Source organism: Hemitrygon akajei, chromosome 19 (genome assembly GCF_048418815.1).
Source record: "Hemitrygon akajei chromosome 19, sHemAka1.3, whole genome shotgun sequence".
NCBI lineage: Eukaryota > Metazoa > Chordata > Chondrichthyes > Myliobatiformes > Dasyatidae > Hemitrygon > Hemitrygon akajei.
In genome coordinates, this window is record NC_133142.1 from 71,585,866 (window position 1) to 71,603,616 (window position 17,751).

The 17,751-nt window shown below is 48.7% G+C and overlaps 1 protein-coding gene across 7 annotated transcripts in view; it reads left to right on the top strand.

Annotated features, from left to right (window-relative positions):
- The window catches only part of plxnb1b (plexin b1b), a 379,931-nt gene that overhangs the window by 265,947 nt on the left and 96,233 nt on the right, over positions 1–17,751 (top strand). For 5 of the 7 annotated variants that reach the window (XM_073072817.1, XM_073072818.1, XM_073072811.1 and 2 more), the window contains 3 exons: positions 1,381–2,250; positions 9,521–9,649; positions 14,789–14,914. In XM_073072817.1, coding sequence (XP_072928918.1) covers positions 1,381–2,250; positions 9,521–9,649; positions 14,789–14,914 — 1,125 coding nt within the window. The remainder of the gene's footprint in view (positions 1–1,380; positions 2,251–9,520; positions 9,650–14,788; positions 14,915–17,751) is intronic. The other 2 variants (XM_073072812.1, XM_073072816.1) reach the window with 2 other exon arrangements.

Genomic DNA, 17,751 nt, shown 5'->3' on the forward strand with positions numbered 1-17,751 from the left:
GTGAGGCAGCGAGAACTATAGATGGTGTCCACTTCTCCACTCTACTTTTATTTTCTTTGGTTTATGAATTGATTATAGAATGATATATTACTTAGATCCAATGCACAGTGTCCACAGTTATTTCTGAAATTAGTTATTTATATGATGTAGTAATTGGTTCCAAGCCGAGACATTGCCCATCCCTTAACTGTTTTGAATTGCCTGGCTGGGCAGTTTGAGAGAATATTTCCATGTCAGGCTCATAGCAACCAGAACAGGTAAGGAAGTCTTGGTTTGCTACCGAGAGGAATTTAACGATGATCCACTAATTCCCTTGTCACAATGAATGGATGCCAGCTTTTGATTCCAGATTTACATAATTAATCTAAATCTTTCAGCTGTCCTGGTGGAACTTGAGCTCTAATCTTAACGATTGTCCTCCTTTTTAAAAGAACATAAAGCAAAGGAGTGATATTGTATATTAAATAGATGTTAACTTATCCTTCAGTTGATAGTTAGGAATGAGGAAATAGACTAAATTTAAAAAAAGCCAGATCACTTCTTAAAGAACGATGTAGCAAAGGGAACTAAAGTAAAGAGGAGAGAATAAAGGATGGAAGGAACTGACAACATGTCAACTCGATGTAAGATATATTTCTTTTGACACTGTTCACAAAGGAGTTGTTAAATTTGATGCATTTTGCCGGTCAGTGTAAGATTTTCTTGTAGCAGCTTGGTGTAAAGAATGCACTTTGTCACTTCCTGGTGAATTCTCTTCTGCAAAGCTGTATCCAAAAATACACAGCCTCACTTTCTTGGGTGAACACCTGTAGTCTTGAATGTGTCTGATCTTCAGTTTGTGAGCTTTCCCCTCTATTAAAGGAGCTGTACGGTATAAACCAATCCACCACAACCTCTCCAAATGGTGATCATTTAAATGAGTTTTGTTTTCAGAAATCCTTTGGAAGAGAAGCAATGCTACACAATCAATCTCAGAGTCAGGTTTAATATCACTGGCATGTTAGCATTGCTTTTTTTGTTTAAAAAAGGTGAAGAATCCCCTTCAAAACTACAGCAGCTTTGTCACACTTTTTTCAATTATGTCTTTTTAAATTAATATAAAGTTGCTGGAGGATGTTTATCAATTTAGAGATTACTCCAGTTCAAAAATTCTTTGGTATGCCCAGAGCTCCTTCAATAAGGGGCTGCTTAATGCAGCTTCACTACAGTCATTCAGTGTGATTTTTATTTTGCATATTCTTTTGATTCTACAATCATAAATAATGAGTTATTTTCAATCTCTCGCTATCCCGCTTCCCTTTGTTTGTGTGTCTCCCTCCAATCCTTTTCCGCCCTTTCTGTCTGTGCTGATTGGTTTCAATGGTGATCGTTCCCTGACAGGTTGTTCTATCCTACGTGGCTCCTCCAAGTCTTTCGACCAAACCACTCCATGTCAATGCCACAGTAGTCCCAGCCGCTCCCCACCCCACCACTGCTGCCCCCACAACAAGGGCTACCACTATTCCTGCCACCCCATCGACCACGGTGCCAGTGACTGTGGATGCCACAGTGGCATCACCTACCTCCCAAGCAGCCATGCCAACTGACCTGGTGACCACTGTGCCCACAACATCAGCTCCAGCTGTGGCTCCCACCACCACAGCCGTCACAAGCACCGTAACCATGCAGTCAACCACCGCTGGTCCCTCTGTGGCAGCGACCACCCCTGCTGTGGCTGCCACCATTGCTGAAACTACTGTGGCACATGTGGGCAACCTGTCTGAGATCCCAGATGCATCTACAGGACCACCCACCATGGTTACGGAGCAGGTGTCTACAAGCCCCAGCACGGTGGTGGGCGTTCCTACTTCTTGGACCACGGACACTTCAATGGCAACCACTTTAGCCTCTTCCTCGAATGCTACGGACGTGGATGGTGTCCCTTCTGTCACGACCGCTCCTCCTGAGGATCCCACAGAGCCCCCTTCCACTCGGTTTGCGGTGCCAACCGACCCCAGGCCTGATAACCCCACCTCCTGGGTGCTGCCCACCCTCTCTGATTGGCCGACAAAGGACGCAGGAGATTGGAAGGAGCCAGATGTTTGGGTAGACCCTGTGCAGGTTGAGAACGACACTGCAGTGTTTTCAGCTGCTGCTGTTCTCCTGTCGGGTGACGGAGATGTTGAGAACCCTTCTCCTGCTTTTCTCCACCTACTCGACTCTGAGGTTGACTACCACTTTGACCCTGGCTCTCCATCCTCCTTCAGACAGGTAAGTCCAGCTCGTTTTACAGTGGCCACCCTTGAACTTGACTGTCAGAAAGTTAGCCGTGTCTGCAATAGATTATGTGCCAGATATCATTAAGATAGTTAAAATTCTGTTCAGAATAATTTTTTTTCTGAGTAATAATATGGCAACTAGAACATTGTGATAACCTGAACAACCAGGTTAAAGTACAGAAATTTTTAGCTGAGAAACTTCTTAATAAATGTGTAATAAAACAGTTTGGTCTGATGCTTGCGGCTGCTATCACAATTCAAATCACTGTGGCACCTGTTCACAACCTGCCCAAGACCACGGCTGTGTCTGCATTACCGCCCACCGTGCCCAGTCCAAGACCACGGCTGTGTCTGCATTACTGCCCACCGTGCCCAGTCCAAGACCACGGCTGTGTCTGCATTACTGCCCACCGTGCCCAGTCCAAGACCACGGCTGTGTCTGCATTCCTGCCCACCGTGCCCAGTCCAAGACCACGGCTGAGTCTGCATTACCGCCCACCGTGCCCAGTCCAAGACCACGGCTGTGTCTGCATTACTGTCCACCGTGCCCAGTCCAAGACCACGGCTGTGTCTGCATTACTGCCCACCGTGCCCAGTCCAAGACCACGGCTGTGTCTGCATTACTGCCCACCGTGCCCAGTCCAAGACCACGGCTGTGTCTGCATTACTGCCCACCGTGCCCAGTCCAAGACCACGGCTGTGTCTGCATTACTGCCCACCGTGCCCAGTCCAAGACCACGGCTGTGTCTGCATTACTGCCCACCGTGCCCAGTCCAAGACCACGGCTGTGTCTGCATTATTGCCCATCTTGCCCAGTCCAAGACCACGGCTGTGTCTGCATTACTGCCCACCGTGCTCAGTCCAAGACCACGGCTGTGTCTGCATTACTGCCCATCTTGCCCAGTCCAAGACCACGGCTGTGTCTGCATTACTGCCCACCGTGCCCAGTCCTAGACCACGGCTGTGTCTGCATTACTGCCCACCGTGCCCAGCCCAAGACCACGGCTGTGTCTGCATTACTGCCCATCTTGCCCAGTCCAAGACCACGGCTGTGTCTGTATTACTGCCCATCTTGCCCAGTCCAAGACCACGGCTGTGTCTGCATTACTGCCCACCGTGCCCAGTCCTAGACCACGGCTGTGTCTGCATTACTGCCCACCGTGCCCAGTCCTAGACCACGGCTGTGTCTGCATTACTGCCCACCGTGCCCAGTCCAAGACCACGGCTGTGTCTGCATTATTGCCCATCTTGCCCAGTCCAAGACCACGGCTGTGTCTGCATTATTGCCCATCTTGCCCAGTCCAAGACCACGGCTGTGTCTGCATTACCGCCCACCGTGCCCAGTCCAAGACCACGGCTGTGTCTGCATTACTGCCCACCGTGCCCAGTCCAAGACCACGGCTGAGTTTGCATTACCGCCCACCGTGCCCAGTCCAAGACCACGGCTGTGTCTGCATTACTGCCCATCTTGCCCAGTCCAAGACCACGGCTGTGTCTGCATTACTGCCCACCGTGCCCAGTCCAAGACCACGGCTGTGTCTGCATTACTGCCCATCTTGCCCAGTCCAAGACCACGGCTGTGTCTGCATTACTGCCCATCTTGCCCAGTCCAAGACCACGGCTGTGTCTGCATTACTGCCCACCGTGCCCAGTCCAAGACCACGGCTGTGTCTGCATTACTGCCCACCGTGCCCAGTCCAAGGCCACGGCTGTGTCTGCATTACCGCCCACCGTGCCCAGTCCAAGACCACGGCTGTGTCTGCATTACTGCCCACCGTGCCCAGTCCAAGACCACGGCTGTGTCTGCATTATTGCCCATCTTGCCCAGTCCAAGACCACGGCTGTGTCTGCATTACTGCCCACCGTGCCCAGTCCAAGACCACGGCTGTGTCTGCATTACTGCCCACCGTGCCCAGTCCAAGACCACGGCTGTGTCTGCATTACTGCCCACCGTGCCCAGTCCAAGACCACGGCTGTGTCTGCATTATTGCCCATCTTGCCCAGTCCAAGACCACGGCTGTGTCTGCATTACTGCCCACCGTGCCCAGTCCAAGACCACGGCTGTGTCTGCATTACTGCCCACCGTGCCCAGTCCAAGACCACGGCTGTGTCTGCATTACTGCCCACCGTGCCCAGTCCAAGACCACGGCTGTGTCTGCATTACCGCCCACCGTGCCCAGTCCAAGACCACGGCTGTGTCTGCATTACTGCCCACCGTGCCCAGTCCAAGACCACGGCTGTGTCTGCATTACTGCCCACCGTGCCCAGCCCAAGACCACGGCTGTCTCTGCATTACTGTCCACCGTGCCCCGTCCAAGACCACGGCTGTCTCTGCATTACTGTCCACCGTGCCCAGTCCAAGACCACGGCTGTGTCTGCATTACTGCCCACCGTGCCCAGTCCAAGACCACGGCTGTGTCTGCATTACTGCCCACCGTGCCCAGTCCAAGACCACGGCTGTGTCTGCATTACTGCCCACCGTGCCCAGTCCAAGACCACGGCTGTGTCTGCATTACTGCCCATCTTGCCCAGTCCAAGACCACGGCTGTGTCTGCATTACTGCCCACCGTGCCCAGTCCAAGACCACGGCTGTGTCTGCATTACCGCCCACCGTGCCCAGTCCAAGACCACGGCTGTGTCTGCATTACTGCCCACCGTGCCCAGTCCAAGACCACGGCTGTGTCTGCATTACTGCCCACCGTGCCCAGTCCAAGACCACGGCTGTGTCTGCATTACTGCCCACCGTGCCCAGTCCAAGACCACGGCTGTGTCTGCATTACTGCCCACCGTGCCCAGTCCAAGACCACGGCTGTGTCTGCATTACTGCCCACCGTGCCCAGTCCAAGACCACGGCTGTGTCTGCATTACTGCCCACCGTGCCCAGTCCAAGACCACGGCTGTGTCTGCATTACTGCCCACCATGCCCAGTCCAAGACCACGGCTGTGTCTGCATTACTGCCCATCTTGCCCAGTCCAAGACCACGGCTGTGTCTGCATTACTGCCCACCGTGCCCAGTCCAAGACCACGGCTGTGTCTGCATTACTGCCCACCGTGCTCAGTCCAAGATCACGGCTGAGTCTGCATTACTGCCCACCGTGCCCAGCCCAAGACCACGGCTGTCTGCATTACTGCCCACCGTGCCCAGCCCAAGACCACGGCTGTGTCTGCATTACTGCCCACCGTGCCCAGTCCAAGACCACGGCTGTGTCTGCATTACTGCCCACCGTGCCCAGTCCAAGACCACGGCTGTGTCTGCATTACTGCCCACCGTGCCCAGTCCAAGACCACGGCTGTGTCTGCATTACTGCCCACCGTGCCCAGTCCAAGACCACGGCTGTCTGCATTACTGCCCACCGTGCCCAGTCCAAGACCACGGCTGTGTCTGCATTACTGCCCACCGTGCCCAGTCCAAGGCCACGGCTGTGTCTGCATTACTGCCCATCTTGCCCAGTCCAAGACCACGGCTGTGTCTGCATTACTGCCCACCGTGCCCAGCCCAAGACCACGGCTGTGTCTGCATTACTGCCCACCGTGCCCAGTCCAAGGCCACGGCTGTGTCTGCATTACTGCCCACCGTGCCCAGTCCAAGACCACGGCTGTGTCTGCATTACTGCCTACCGTGCCCAGTCCAAGACCACGGCTGTGTCTGCATTACTGCCCACCGTGCCCAGTCCAAGACCACGGCTGTGTCTGCATTACTGCCCACCGTGCCCAGTCCAAGACCACGGCTGTGTCTGCATTACTGCCCACCGTGCCCAGTCCAAGACCACGGCTGTGTCTGCCTTACTGCCCACCGTGCCCAGTCCAAGACCACGGCTGTGTCTGCATTACTGCCCACCGTGCCCAGTCCAAGACCACGGCTGTGTCTGCATTACTGCCCACCGTGCCCAGTCCAAGACCACGGCTGTGTCTGCATTACTGCCCACCGTGCCCAGTCCAAGACCACGGCTGTGTCTGCATTACTGCCCACCGTGCCCAGTCCAAGACCACGGCTGTGTCTGCATTACTGCCCACCGTGCCCAGTCCAAGACCACGGCTGTGTCTGCATTACTGCCCACCGTGCCCAGTCCAAGACCACGGCTGTGTCTGCATTACTGCCCACCGTGCCCAGTCCAAGACCACGGCTGTGTCTGCAATACTGCCCATCTTGCCCAGTCCAAGACCACGGCTGTGTCTGCATTACTGCCCACCGTGCCCAGTCCAAGACCACGGCTGTGTCTGCATTACTGCCCACCGTGCCCAGTCCAAGACCACGGCTGTGTCTGCATTACTGCCCACCGTGCCCAGTCCAAGACCACGGCTGTGTCTGCATTACTGCCCACCGTGCCCAGTCCAAGACCACGGCTGTGTCTGCATTACTGCCCACCGTGCCCAGTCCAAGACCACGGCTGTGTCTGCATTACTGCCCACCGTGCCCAGTCCAAGACCACGGCTGTGTCTGCATTACTGCCCATCTTGCCCAGTCCAAGACCACGGCTGTGTCTGCATTACTGCCCACCGTGCCCAGTCCAAGACCACGGCTGTGTCTGCATTACTGCCCACCGTGCCCAGTCCAAGACCACGGCTGTGTCTGCATTACTGCCCACCGTGCCCAGTCCAAGACCACGGCTGTGTCTGCATTACTGCCCACCGTGCCCAGTCCAAGACCACGGCTGTGTCTGCATTACTGCCCATCTTGCCCAGTCCAAGACCACGGCTGTGTCTGCATTACTGCCCACCGTGCCCAGTCCAAGACCACGGCTGTGTCTGCATTACTGCCCACCGTGCCCAGTCCAAGACCACGGCTGTGTCTGCATTACTGCCCACCGTGCCCAGTCCAAGACCACGGCTGTGTCTGCATTACTGTCCACCGTGCCCAGTCCAAGACCACGGCTGTGTCTGCATTACTGCCCACCGTGCCCAGTCCAAGACCACGGCTGTGTCTGCATTACTGCCCACCGTGCCCAGTCCAAGACCACGGCTGTGTCTGCATTACTGCCCACCGTGCCCAGTCCAAGACCACGGCTGTGTCTGCATTACTGCCCACCGTGCCCAGTCCAAGACCACGGCTGTGTCTGCATTACTGCCCACCGTGCCCAGTCCAAGACCACGGCTGTGTCTGCATTACTGCCCACCGTGCCCAGTCCAAGACCACGGCTGTGTCTGCATTACTGCCCACCGTGCCCAGTCCAAGACCACGGCTGTGTCTGCATTACTGCCCACCGTGCCCAGTCCAAGACCACGGCTGTGTCTGCATTACTGCCCACCGTGCCCAGTCCAAGACCACGGCTATGTCTGCATTACTGCCCATCTTGCCCAGTCCAAGACCACGGCTGTGTCTGCATTACTGCCCACCGTGCCCAGTCCAAGACCACGGCTGTGTCTGCATTACTGCCCACCGTGCCCAGTCCAAGACCACGGCTGTGTCTGCATTACTGCCCACCGTGCCCAGTCCAAGACCACGGCTGTGTCTGCATTACTGCCCACCGTGCCCAGTCCTAGACCACGGCTGTGTCTGCATTACTGCCCACCGTGCCCAGTCCAAGACCACGGCTGTGTCTGCATTACTGCCCATCCTGGTTACACAGCAGGTGACTACAAACCCCAGCATGTCAGTGGACGTCCCCACCTTTTGGAATACGGAAGCTTATTTTTAACAAAAATTTACAAGGGTATTGTTGGGAATTGAGGAACTATGTTATAGGGAAAGAGTGTATAGGTTAGGAGTTTATTCTCTGAAGCATAGGAGAATGAGGGGCGATTTGATAGAGGTATACAGAATGATGAGGGGTCCAGCTAGGGTTTTTCCACTGATGTTGGGTGAGACTAGAACTAGAAATCATGGGTTAAGGGTGAAAGGTGAAATGTTTAAAATAAACATTTAGTCAGAAGGTGTGAGAATGTGGAACAAGCTACCAGCCGAAGTGGGTGCGGAATTGATTTCAACATTTGGATGTGGAAACCTTAGAAAGGTTGCAGAGGAGATTTACAAGGATGTTTCTTGGATTGGGGAGAATGGTTGAGTGAACTTGGCCTTTTTTCCTTAGAGCAATGCAGGATGAGAGGTGACCTGATAGAGGTGTATAAGATGTTGAGAGGCATTGATCGTGTGGATAGTCAGAGGCTTTTTCCCAGGGTTGAAATGGCTAGCATGAGAGGGCACAGTTTTAAGGTGTTTGGAAGTAGGTACAGAGGAGATGTCAGGGGTAAGTTTTTTTTTACACCAAGAGTAGTGAGTGCATGGAATGGGCTGCCAGCAACAATGGTGGAGGTGGATACAATAGGGTCTTTTAAGAGACTCCTGGACAGGTATATGGAGCTCAGAAAAATAGAGGGCTATGGGTAACCCTAGGTAATTTCTCAGGTAATGACATGTTTGTCACAGCTTTGTGGGCTGAAGGGCCTGTATTGTGCTGTAGGTTTTCTATGTTTCCATTTAAGAGAAGTTTGGATAAGTATGCGGATGAAAGGGATATGGAGGGCTGTAGTCCAGATGCAGGTTGCGGTGAGACAGAATAATGGTTAAGCACACTAGATATTTCTGTGCTAGAGTGTTCTATGACTCGGAAATGAAAAATGCTGCAGATGCTGAAGTGTGGGGCAACACACAATCTGCTGGAGAAACTTTGCAGGTGGAACAGCATTTATGGGCACGAAAGATGCTGTCGTTTTAGTTCAAAGTCTGCATCAGGACAGATACAGGGCTTTGACACAACATCTTGACAATTTGTTCCCCCTCACAGATGCTCCTGACCCTCGGAGTTCCTGCAGCAGCAAGATGCTGTCGTTTTAGCTCAAAGTCTGCATCAGGACAGATGCAGGGCTTCGACACAACATCTTGACAATTTGTTGCCCCTCACAGATGCTCCTGACCCTCGGAGTTCCTGCAGCAGCTTTTTTCCTGTTTTAATGCCAGTTGATTTGAAGTACATTAAACAATTCATCCACATACACAAAATAATCTTTAGTGTAACCCAATAAAGAATTTCCAGAATATTATCAAATTTGCTCCCAAATTACAGTCATTAATTGCTGCATTGAACATAATACTGACCACCCTTTAATGTGTACTCCTTCAGAATTGGTGTCTGATAACAGCATTGAATAGAAATATCGTTTTGGAGGAACAATTGATTTATTAGTGCACTAGGAACTCTTTCATGCAATGTGGAAATTACTCTTTGGGGGGAAATGAGGCAGATGGAGCAAGTGGTGCAGATTTATTTGGGTTTTCTGTAGTTTGCTTCTGCATAATGAGGTTGTGTGTGTGATCTTTGTGCAGAGTGATGAGGGGATGAATAGGGGACCCCTAGCCTGCCCCTGCATAGATGATGTGCAAGGTTCCCCTCTTCTGCCAGTCAATGTGGAACGAAAGATTACCCTGATGGGCCAAAATCTTCATTACTTCCAGGTCAGTTTTATTTTTATTGCAATATTTTGGCATTGTTTCAACCTTGTTCAGTTACCTTGCTGCAGGCAACTTAGGACAAAGTCCCAGCACGTCGCTTCATAACAAGAACCTATCAAACTCCACTTTAAATACAAACAATGACTAGGCAGTGGCAATGAATGCTACAGAGTCACCACCCTCTACTGAAGAAATTCCTCCTCATCTCTGTTCTAAAGGGACATCCTTGTATTCTGAGGCTGTACCCTCTGGTTCCAGATTCCCCCACTATAGGAAAGACCCTCTCCACATCAATTCCAGCTAGGCACCGTCAATATTTCAATATCCGATAGGTTTTAATGAGATCCTCCCCTCAATGACCCAGGCTCCTGGGTATAGGGGAGCTAAAGAAATGATCCTGTTTGCAGTGGCTTAGACGTTGTCCCCGGTGCTCAGCCCTGTCCACAATCGACTGAGTGCTTTTGTGGATGATGATAGGAGGTTTCTTCCCCTTTTATTTCAGGTCCAGGAATCCCCCTTCTGGATGTTAGGTGACATACTACTTTGCTGCGTCGAGGCGAGGGCTTCCCAACCTTCATCCCATGGAACACTATCATTAACTGGGGGGGTCTGTTGACCCGAAGTTAGGAGCCCCTGATCTAGGCAGTGCATGAGTTAAGAACAGAACTTCTAAGGAACTTCAATTCGAATCTGACAAGAATAAGGAGAAACAAAAGGCTGTTTTATAACATACTGCAAGCTCTTTGTATTGATGAGGATGGAAAGGAAGTGAATTAGTTAAAAATGAAACTCCTATTCATTCTGATATAGGAGGAACATTGTCTCATTCATAAATTGGTGAGACACAATCACAAGTCTTTGAAAGTTTGTATTTAATTTTAGTAGCTTGTACCCATGAGCAAGATGAACATTTGCAGTGCCTATCAAAAGTATTTAACCCCCCCACCACCACCTCGGAAGCTTTCATACTTTATTGTTTTACAACATTGAATCACAGTGCATTTAATCTGGCTTTCTTGACTGATCAGCAGAAAAAGACTCTTTCATGTCAAAGTAAAAACAGATCTCTACAAAGTGATTGAAATTAATTACAAATATAAAACACAAAATAAGTGTCCACCCCCCCCCCCAAAGTCCATATTTAGTAGATGCATCCTTGGCAGCAATTACAGCTTTGAGATTATTTTCATTTTGTTAATTTTGAAAGCATTTTTCACTTTACAGAACTTTTTTTTTTACATATGCCAAAAAACATAAAAAGTAGGAGCAGGAGTCGGCCATCTGGCCTGTCGAGCCTGCTCTGACATTCAATGAGATCACGGCTGATCTGACCGTGATCACCTACCTGCCCTTTCCCACATAGCCCTTAATTCCCCTACTATGCAAAAGTCTATCCAATACCCTGTACAGTTGCAGCATGACCTCCCTACTCTTAAATTCAATCCCTCTAGCAATGAAGGCCAACAATTCATTTGCCTTCTTGATAGCCTGCTGCACCTGCAAACCAACCTTTTGTAATTCATGCACAAGCACTCCCAAGTCCCTCTGCACAGCAGCATGCTGCAATCTTTCACCATTTAAATAATAATCTGCTCTTCTATTATTCCTTCCAAAGTGGATGATCTCGCATTTACCAACATTGTATTCCATCTGGCTGACCTTGGCACACTCACTTAACCTATCTATATACCTCTGTATCCTCTGCACGGTTTGCTTTTCCACTCAATTTAGTATCATCAGCAAACTTAGATACACTACACTCAGTCCCCTCGTCCAGATCGTTAATGTGTATTGTGAACAGTTGCGGGCCCAGCACCGACCCCTGCGGCACATCGCTCATCACTGATTGCCAACTAGAGTAACACCCATGTATCCCAATGCTCTGCTTTCTGTTAGTTAACCAATCCTCTATCCGTGCTAATACATCACCCCAACTCTTATGCATCCTTATCTTATGGATACGTCTTTATGCGGCACCTTATCGGACGCCTTCTGGAAATCCAAGTAAATAACGTCTACCTGTTCCCCTCTATCCACTGTGCTCGTTATATCCTCAAAGAACTCCAGTAAGTCTGTCAAACAGGACCTGCCTGTGCTGAATCCATGCTGCGTCTGCCTGATGGATCCATTTCTTTCCAGATGCCTCACTATTTCTTCTTGAACGATAGCTTCAAGCATTTTTCCAACTACAGATGTTAAACTAACTGACCTATATTTACTTGCCTTTTGCTTACATCCTTTTTTGAAGAGTGGCATGACATTCGCCATCTTCTAATCTGCTGGAACCTGCCCAGAGTCCAGAGAATTTTGGTAAATTATCACCAAAGCCTCTACAATAACCTCTGTAATTTCTTTCAGTATCCTAGGACGCATTGCAACAGGACCACAGAACTTGTCTATCTGCAGGCCCACAAGTTTGCTCAACACTACCTCTTTAGTGATAACTATTGTATCGAGGTCCTCACCTCCCATCACATCTGTATCATCTCTCTTTGGCGTGTTAGACATGTCCTCTACCACGAATACCAACATAAAATAGTCAATCAAAGCCTCTGCCATTTCCTCATTACCCAATATCAAATCCCCCTTCTCCTCCTCCAAGGACCTGTGGTCACTTTGGCCACTCTCTTCTGCTTTATATAATTATAAAAACTTTTACTATTCATTTTTATATTTTGTGCTAGTTTATTTTCATAATCTATCATCCTTTCTTTAATGCTCGCTTAGTGGTTCTTTGTTGCTTTTTAAAGTTTTCCCATTATTCCAGTTTTCCACTACTCTTGGCAACTTTGTACGCACGAGCTTTTAGTTTGATACCTTCGTTCATTTCTTTAGTTACCCATGGCTGGCTCTCCCCACCCTTACTGTCCCTGCTTTTAACTGAAATGTACTTTTGTTGAGCACCATGAAATCTCTTCGATATACCAAGGACCCATGTGCCTTCAGAGTTTTGGGATTTTGGAGGCAGGCGGTGCCTCCACAAGGATCTGGTGTGCCGTGGGAATACATAGAAGAGCAAAAGCAGAGAGCTGGCTGTGTGCCCAGACCCGAGCTCAGAAAAAGCCACGCAGCAGGCTTTTAACATCGTAAATCAGGGAGTTGTCCCCTCTCGCTATGAAACGGGGACACCTCCTTTTCCCTTGTTAGGGAGAGAGAGCCTGTGGAATGTCGAATTACTGGGTGAACGAGTAGTCTTTGGGGTACTGCAAGTCTGTGTCTTTATTGATGCTTTACTGCACAGTTGAGTCCTTGTTGGAGGGTGCCAATGCTTTTTTTTGCTAGTGAGGGGGCATCAATGCTTTGCTGCTGCTTACGCATGGGGGGCACTGGGTGTACTAACATTTGACTGTCATTCATTCTTTGGGGGTACTCCTCTGTTTTCGTGGATGGTTGCGAAGAAAAAGATTTTCAGGATGTATATTGTATCCATTTCTGACATTAAATGTACCTTTGAAACCTTTGAAAGTCTTCCACTGTTTTTCAACTGTTCCACCATACAGCCTGTGTTCCCCGTCTACCCTATCCAACTCTCCCTGCCATCCTGTTGTAGTCTCCCTTGTTTAGGCATAATACACTAGTTTTAGATGAAACTATTCCATTTGTATGAGAAACTTAATGATACTGCAACCTGATGGCATGAAATTCCGTCTGGGTAGCCCTCAACCTGATGGCATGAACATTGATTTCTCTAACTTCCGTTAATGCCCCTCCTCCTCTTCTCACCCCATCCCTATCTTTTATCTCTCTCTCTTTCTCTCTCACAATCACTCTTTGCCTGTTCGCCATCTTCCTGTGGTGCTCCCCTCCCCCTTTCTTTCTTCCGAGGCCTCCCATCCCATGATCCTTTCCCTTCTCTAGCTCCGTATCCCTTTTGCCAATCAACTTCCCAGCTCTTGGCTTCACCCCTCCCCCTCCTATCTTCTCCTATCATTTCAGATCTCCCCCTCCCCCTCTTACTTTCAAATCTCTTACTATCTCTTTTGTCCGTTAATCCTGATGAAGGGTCTCGGCCCAAAACGTTGACTCTACTTCTTCCTATAGATGCTGCCTGGCCTGCTGTGTTCCACCAGCTTTTTGTGTGTGTTTAATGATTCTGTGATCACTCTCTCCAAGAGGATCCCTAGCTACAAGATCACCAGTTTTACCAGTCTCATTGCACAGGACCAGATCTAAGATAACACGTTCCCTTGTAGAGTCAGTAACATGCTGTTCAAGAAAGCCATCATGGATGCATTCTGTGAAGTCCTCCTAAAGACCGTCTCGACTAACTTGATTCACCCAATCAATGTGCAGGTTAAAATCCCCCACGATAGCTGCTGTTCCATTCTTACATGCCTCAGATAGTTCTCGGTTTATTGCCTGTGCCACTGTAAAGTTATCATTCAGTGACCAATAGACAACTCCCACCAGTGATTTTTTTCTCTTTAGTACTGCTAATCTCTACCTAGATGGATTCAACATTCTGCTCCTTAGATCTTACATCGTCTCTCACTATTGCCCTGATCTCTTCTTTAATTAAGAACCCCATCTCCCTTACCTTCCTGCCTATCCTTCTGTATTACCTGATATCCCTGTGTATTTAATTCCTAATCCTCTCCACCCTGTAACCATGTTTCTATAATGGCCACTAAATCATACCCCTTTATGTCAAAAATACACTGACCTTCTTACGAATACTGTGGGCATTCAGATAAAGTGCCCTTACACACATATTTTTGCACAGTACTGAATGTTGTGAAATCTGTGGCAGCAGTACCATACCAGAAATTTAGAAAAAAATTCCATACGTTACAACAAAATATAAAGCAAGTAGTGCAAGAGAAGGATAGTGAGGTAGAGCCTGTCAGCGGTTCAGAAATCTGAAGGCAGAGGGGAAGAAGCTGTTCCTAAAACCTTCAATGTGCATCTTCAGGTGCCTATACTTGATGTTAGTAATGAGAAAGGGGGTTTGTCCTGGATGACACACATGAAGATTTTTCCTTAGGGTGCCATTAGATGTAAACACTGATCCACAGGATTCCTCTAAACTATACGCACAATTTTCCCAAGTGTTTAGTGTTTGTGTTTACTTAAAAAAGAGTGCCCAGCCTTCTGAGCTGGCTGCGTGCTGTCACCATAACCACCTCTGTTTCTGTTCCCCAGCAGCCCCCGGAAGTGGATTACGAATGTGTGTTTGTGATTGAGGATCGGATGGTGGTAGTGGAGGCGTTTGTCGAAAGCGCTGACAGTGATCCTACCCTCTACTTCATTACTTGTCAGGTGCACCAGGTAATATTCAAAAGCAACGTGCAGTGGTCACTCTGTGATAGACGTTCCAATTTGCTGCAGCCCGATTGCCATGGCCACTGTTTAATACAAGCCAAACGTCCTCAAAAAATTCACGTACTACTATAGTGCAACTGATAACAAAACAAACCTGTTTATTTTAAAAGAATTACAATGTTCTGCACCATGGCTGTGTCACACTTAGAATGACACTATTACAGCTCAGGGCATTGGTGGTGGTGTTCATTTCCGATGTTGTCTGCAAAGAGTTCATATGTTCTCCTCCTGAAATGTGTAGGGTTTGCTCCAGGTTTCCTCCCACAGTTCAAAGACATTTAAGTTAGTAGTTTACTTGGTCATTGTAAATTGTCCTGTGTCTAGGCTGGGGTTAAATAGGTGAGTTGCTGGGTGGTGTGGCTCGAACAGTTGTGCTGCATCTCTAAATAAAAAAAAACATTAACTCGTTGTCCTAACCATGGAAAACCTACAGCACAATACAGGCCCTTCGGCCCACAATGCTGTGCCGAACATGTCCTTACTTTAGAAATTACCTAGGGTTACCCATAGCCCTCTATTTTTCTAAACTCTATGTACCTATCCAGGAGTTTCTTAAAAGACCCTATTGTATCCGCCTCCACCACCTCCGCCGGCAGCCCATTCCACGCACTCACCACTCTGTGTAAAAAAAACTTACCCCTGACATCTCCTCTGTACCTACTTCCAAGCACCTTAAAATTGTGCCCTCTCATGTTAGCCATTTCTGCCCTGGGAAAAAGCTTCTGACTATCCACACAATCAATGCCTCTCATCATCTTATACACCTCCATCAGGTCACCTCTCATCCTCTGTTGGTCCAGGGAGAAAAGGCCGAGTTCACTCAACCTATTCTCATAAGGCATGCTCCCCAATCCAGGCAACATCCTTGTAAATCTCCTCTGCACCCTTTCTACAGTTTCCATATTCTTCCTGTAGTGAGGCGACCAGAACTGAGCACAGTACTCCAAATGGGGTCTGATCAGGGTCCTATATAGCTGCAACATTACCCCTCGACTCCTAAACTCAATCCCATGATTAATGAAGGCCAATAAACCATACGCCTTCTTAACCACAGAGTCAACCTGTACAGCTGCTTTGAGTGTCCTATGGAATTCGGACCCCAAGATCCCTCTGATCCTCCACACTGTCAAGAGTCTTACCATTAATACTATATTCTGCCATCATATTTGACCTACCAAAATGAACCACCTCACACTTATCTGGGCTGAACTCCAAGAAACTTCACAGAATCAATGAAAGACCACACCCAACAGGACAGACAAACATTCAATGCGCAAAAGTGCAAATACAAAAAGAACAAATAAATAAATAAGCAATAAATATTGAGCACTTGAGATGAAGACTTCTTGAAAGTGAGTCCAGGGAACAGTTCAGTGATGGGGTGAGTGAAGTTATCCCCACTGGTTCAAGAGCCTGATGGTTGAGGGGCAATAACTGTTCCCGAACCTGGTGGTGTGAGTCCTGTACTGAGTGAGAAGGAAGATGGTTTGGGTGCGTGGGGTCCCTGATGTCGGATGCTGCTTTCCTGTGTCAGCACAGAGTTTCCCACTCTTTCACGCAACAGGGCTACCCTTCAGGGCAAGGCGCTGTTCTTGCTCATCTGGGCCAAAAATAAGTATGCCATTACTTGAAGTACAGGCAGTCCCTGGGTTACGTACGAGTTCCATTCCTGAGTCCGCCTTTAAGTTGGATTTGTACATAAGTCAGAACAAGTACATCCAGTATTATTTAGCGTCAGTTAGTCAAACGTTTGTCTTAGTATATAGTATATATTTTACCTTTCTATGCATATAAAACACTTAAGAAACGTATGCATTCCAATAATTAAACCACTGTGTTGCTTAGTAATAATTGCAGCTTTCATCAGGACAGGGCCTTTCACAAGGTCCGTTATTCTCACTTTATCCTTTATCCTTTAACATTGTTCTGATTGTTGACCAACTGTAGCCTAACGCTTTTCCAATGACCGATGGCATTTCACCTCTTTCCAAACGCTTTATTATTTCCACTTTATTTTCAATCGCGATCGCTTCCCATCAATGGAACAGAAACACAGCGGTCCCAAGCTCCGCCAGCTCCCGAGGTCAGCTGGGTCATAAGGACCACCGCACTGAATTCCCCGGGTCCTAAACTCCACCGCACTGAGACAGGTTAAATGGGACAAGTGGGGGCTGTGCTGGGTTTGAGTATTTGATCCTCCACAATATTCCGCGTGGGAATTTAAACTGGAGGTGGCAGAGTTTTTTTTACGAGGTTGAGTTGCGAGCTCGACATCAACCCGGCACGGATGGTACGGGAGTCACTGGATCAACATCAACCCGGCACAGGAGCGGTTGGTCACTGGATTGAACCTCCGTTGTCGAGCTTGGCGCTGGAGGGGGTCAAGGTGAATCTTACTAAGAAAAATTTAAGCCAAATCCGAAGTTAAACACTCAACACAGTGTCAAGGCAAAGACTTAAAATGGCGGACGGCGTTCTCCTTCCTCAGTTCAAAAGTATGAGTTGTCCATAAGTCGGACGTTTGTAACTCGGGGACTACCTGTATTATTCTGAGCTCACCTGTTTGGCTTGTCAGCTGAGGAAGCATTAATTACCCTGTCCAGATGGCTCAGATCATTCAATCGTCAAAGATAGTTCAAATGATTTCTGAACAATGAGCTTGATAGTCATTGAAGGGCAAATTTTAGCATGCAGATTTGCTGAAAGCCTTTTCATTATCGTCCAGCAGCAAATGATTGGTAGGCCTGATTTTTGATTCTTTTCACACAGTAAGTTTTCCAACC